The sequence below is a fragment of the Hylobates moloch genome, unplaced genomic scaffold, assembly GCF_009828535.3.
Source record: "Hylobates moloch isolate HMO894 unplaced genomic scaffold, HMol_V3 SCAFFOLD_2, whole genome shotgun sequence".
NCBI lineage: Eukaryota > Metazoa > Chordata > Mammalia > Primates > Hylobatidae > Hylobates > Hylobates moloch.
Window position 1 is genome coordinate 13,438,910 of NW_026652277.1, and position 3,925 is coordinate 13,442,834.

The 3,925-nt window shown below is 50.4% G+C and overlaps 1 protein-coding gene across 9 annotated transcripts in view; it reads left to right on the forward strand.

The window, feature by feature from the left end:
* The first annotated feature begins 385 nt into the window (after positions 1-385).
* Positions 386-3,925, forward strand: part of LOC116472859 (phytanoyl-CoA dioxygenase, peroxisomal) — a 77,824-nt gene continuing 74,284 nt past the window's right edge. For 7 of the 9 annotated variants that reach the window (XR_009211178.1, XR_009211179.1, XM_058431826.1 and 4 more), the window contains exons 1-2: positions 386-532; positions 2,482-2,540. Coding sequence is in view for 6 of the 9 variants with exons in the window: in XM_058431826.1 (XP_058287809.1) it covers positions 413-532; positions 2,482-2,540 (179 nt within the window). In the remaining 3 variants the exon portion in view is untranslated. The other 2 variants (XM_058431833.1, XM_058431824.1) reach the window with 2 other exon arrangements.

Genomic DNA, 3,925 nt, shown 5'->3' on the forward strand with positions numbered 1-3,925 from the left:
GTGCGGGGCAGGGACGATGACTCACGGCTGTAGTCCCAGCACTTTGGGAGGTCGAGGCGGGAGGCGAGAGTTTGAGACCCACCTAGGCAACGTAGCGAGACCCCATCTCTACAAAACATAAAAATTAGCCCAAGAGTTCAAGGCTGCAATGAGCTATGATCGCGCACTGCACTCCAGCCTGGGCGACAGAGCAAGATCTTGTCTCTTTTTAAAAAGAAAGAAAAGAAAGGACGGAAGGATCATGGTGTGGGGAGGACTTCAGCCCCGCGCGGTTGCCCGGCGCGCGGACCCTAGCGGACGAGGGCGCCCCAGCAGCCTGGCGCGCGAGATGGCGCCGCCCCGAATCCCGCCTGCTTCCCGTTCCGGCTTCCCGTTCCTGCTTCCCTGGAGGCGGAGCCGCCCGCGGAGCTAAATGCGGCGGAGGCCGGGCGGTGTGGGGTTTCCCCGCGCCGCAGCCATGGGACAGCCCCGTGCCGCCGCCCGCCTGCAGATCGTCCTGGGCCACCTCGGCCGCCCCTCGGCCGGGGCCGTCGTATCCTTTGGGCTGCGCGGGGCTCGGGCTGGAGCCGGCGCCGGCGCCGCGGCCTGAGTGGTGGCCCCGGTCCGGGTGGAGGCCTCGGGGTCGCACGCATCGCAGCCCCAGCGCCTCCTTGCTCAGCGCCAGGTCCCCGCCTGGGTCGCGTCTCTTCCCGGAACCGGGGAGCCGGGAGGAGGCTGCGTCCCCTGAGGACACGCGCGGCCGCCCTGGGCTCGGGGCAATTGCCGCGTTGCCCTGCCCTCCGGGATCCCTAGGGGCCTCTGCTCCTCGCTTTGTGGAGACGTCGTTTCACCGGCCGCGCGTGACCCCCGCAGCTGTCCAGAGACCCAGAGATGTCCAATCACAGGCGCACGGTGCACAGGCGCGCAGGGCTGCCTGGAAGAGGCCCGGGCAGGCAGTGACCGGGCCCTCTCCGGAGGGGAGACGACGGTGCCCTCCCAGGCAGGAGCTGGCCAGGCAGGCACTGCCCAGGGCGGCCTGCCTGCTGGACTGTGGCCTCCCTGCTGGACTATGCCGTACGTACGTACGGTCTTGTACGCCAAGACCTTAGTTATATAAAGACACTAGGGAAGGACAGCGGGTGAGGACTGGCGCGGCGGCACACGCCTTGCCTGTTGTCTCAGCTCTTCTCCAAGGCCAGGAGTCCAAGGTTACAGTGAGCCGTAATGGCCAGTGCGCTCCAAAAGAGAGAAACAGATAAAGAAAGGACAACATGTTAATTGATGACAGTGACATTCCGAAAGTAACCGATTAAGCTAAAGAAACAATGCAATTCTATGTCAACTCTCTGTAGTTACCGGATAGAAAAGAGATCTTTAAAAGGAATTTCTAGGGTTTTGCTTTTTTTTTTTTTTTTTTTGAGACAGAGTCTGGCTCTGTCACCCAGCCTGGAGTGCAGTGGCGTGATCTCGGCTCACTGCAAGCTCCGCCTCCCGGGTTCACGCCATTCTCCTGCCTCGGCCTCCCGAGTAGCTGGGACTACAGGAACCGCCACCATGCCCTGCTAATTTTTTTTTTTTTGTATTTTTAGTAGAGACAGGGTTTCACTATGTTGGCCAGGATGGTCTCGAACTCCTGACCTCGTGATCCGCCCACCTCGGCCTCCCAAAGTGCTAGGATTACAGGCTTGAGCCACCGTGCCTGGCCGGTTTTTGTTTTTTAAACAGGGCCTCACTCTGTCACCCAGGCTGGAGTGCAGTAGTGGTGCGATCTCGGCTCACTCCTGGTCAAGCGATCCTTCCACCTCAGCCTCCTAAGTAGCTGGGACTACAGGGTTGCGCCACGATGCCAGGTGAATTTATATTATTATAATTATAATTATAATTATTATTTTGAGACGAAGTCTTGCTCTGTGGCCAGGCTGGAGTGCAGTGCCGCAGTGTCGGCCCACTGCAACCTCTGCCTCTCGGGTTCAAGCGATTCCCCTGCCTCAGCCTCCCGAGTGTAATTTGTATTAGTAGTAGTAGTAGTAGTATTTTCTTTTTTTCTGAGATGGAGTCTCTCTCTGTTGCCCAGGCTGGAGTGCAGTGGCCTGATCTCAGCTCACTGCAATCTCCGCCTCCCAGGTGCAAGCAATTCTCCTGTCTTAGCCTCCTGAGTAGCTGGGATTACAAAGGAACGCCACCATGCCTGGCTAATTTTTGTGTTTTTAATAGAGATAGGGTTTCACCATATTGATCAGGCTGGTCTCGAAATCCCGACCTCAGGTGATCCACCCGCTTCGGCCTCCCAAAGTACTAGGATTACAAACGTGAGCCACTGCCCCCGTCATAATTTGTATTTTTAGTAGAGATGAGGTTTCACCATGTTAGCCAGGCTGGTCTCGAACTCCTGAGCTCAAGTGATCCGCCTGCCTCAGCCTCCCAAAGTGCTGGAATTACAGGCATGAGCCACCATGCCTGGCCTTCTATATTTTACTGTATTTGCCTTAATTCACATCCTAGGTAGCTCATCCCACTTCAGGGACTATTTCCTCTGCCAGTTTCCATCCTCAACAATTCCAGTAAGTAGTTTGAGTTTTAATTTTGAAATATATTATGTAAATGAAAGTTTCTTAAGTGGTAATGAAGATATAATATACCACATAATGTGTTACCTGATTAGAATTTTATTATACAAATCCTCTGTTTCCAGGGCTTACTCTAATTAGTACAATTGTGGAAAATTTTGAAGACTGACTAATTTTCTGTATGTATTTTAAGATTCAGAAAGAAGGAAAAATACTAGAAAAGACATAATCTGACATTTATTTATTTATTTTTAATAGAGATGGGCCATTCCTATGTTGCCCAGGCTGGTGTTGAACTCCTGGGCTAAAGCAATCCTCCTGCCTTGGCCTCCCAAAGTGCTGGGATTACAGGCCTGAGCCATCACACCAGCCTTATAATCTGACTTTTAAAAATTCAGTTAAACATCACATTTAAATTAACTTGTGGCTGGGCACCATGGCTCATGCCTGTAATCCCAGCACTTTGGGAGGCCAAGGCGGGTAGATCACTTGAGGTCAGGAGTTCGAGACCAGCCTGGCCAACATCATGAAACCCCACCTCTACAAAAATACAAAAATTAGCTGGGCATGGTGGTGTGCACCTATAATCCCAGCTGCTCAGGAGGCTGAAGTGGGAGAATGGCTTGAACCTGGGAGGTCAAGGTTGCAGTGAGCTGAGATCACGCCACTGAACTCCAGCCTGGGTGACAGAGCCAGACTCCATCTCAAAAAAAAAAAAAAAAAAATTAGCTTGTAATTTGGTTATATGCACATATTAGCTAGCATCTTTGGTTTATCTTAAATCACCTTTAAAGGGGAAGATCTTGACCTTCCTAAATATTCTCATACAACCACAATTCCAATCTTAAGGAATAGGTTGGGTGATTTGAGTTTATGGGTATGCTGTACATTTATTTGGATTTTGTTACTTTACCTTCTTGGAATGCATCAACTGGACAGTTAAAAATGTACAATTTATTGAATTTGTTTCCCATCTCAAAAATCATATGTATTCATTACAGAAACATCAGAGAAATAGAAGGAATTTTAAAAAATCATGCCTAATTCCATTTCTAAAGGCAATCACTGTTAAAAATTGCTTTGGTGTATTTCTTTGCAGGCTTTTCTTTTTTTCATATAGTGTCTTGGTTTTACATAATTGTAATAATATTTTATTATAATAAGCATTGTCCATACTATATTTTATTTTATTTTGAGACAGAGTCTTGCTCTGTCACCCAGGCTGGAGTGCAGTGGTGCCATCTCGCTTCACTGCAAGCTCCGCCTCCCGGGTTCACGCCATTCTCCTTCCTCAGCCTCCAGAGTAGCTGGACTATAGGTGCCAGCCACCACGCCTGGCTAATTTTTTGTATTTTTTTTTTTTTTTTTTTTTTTTTTTT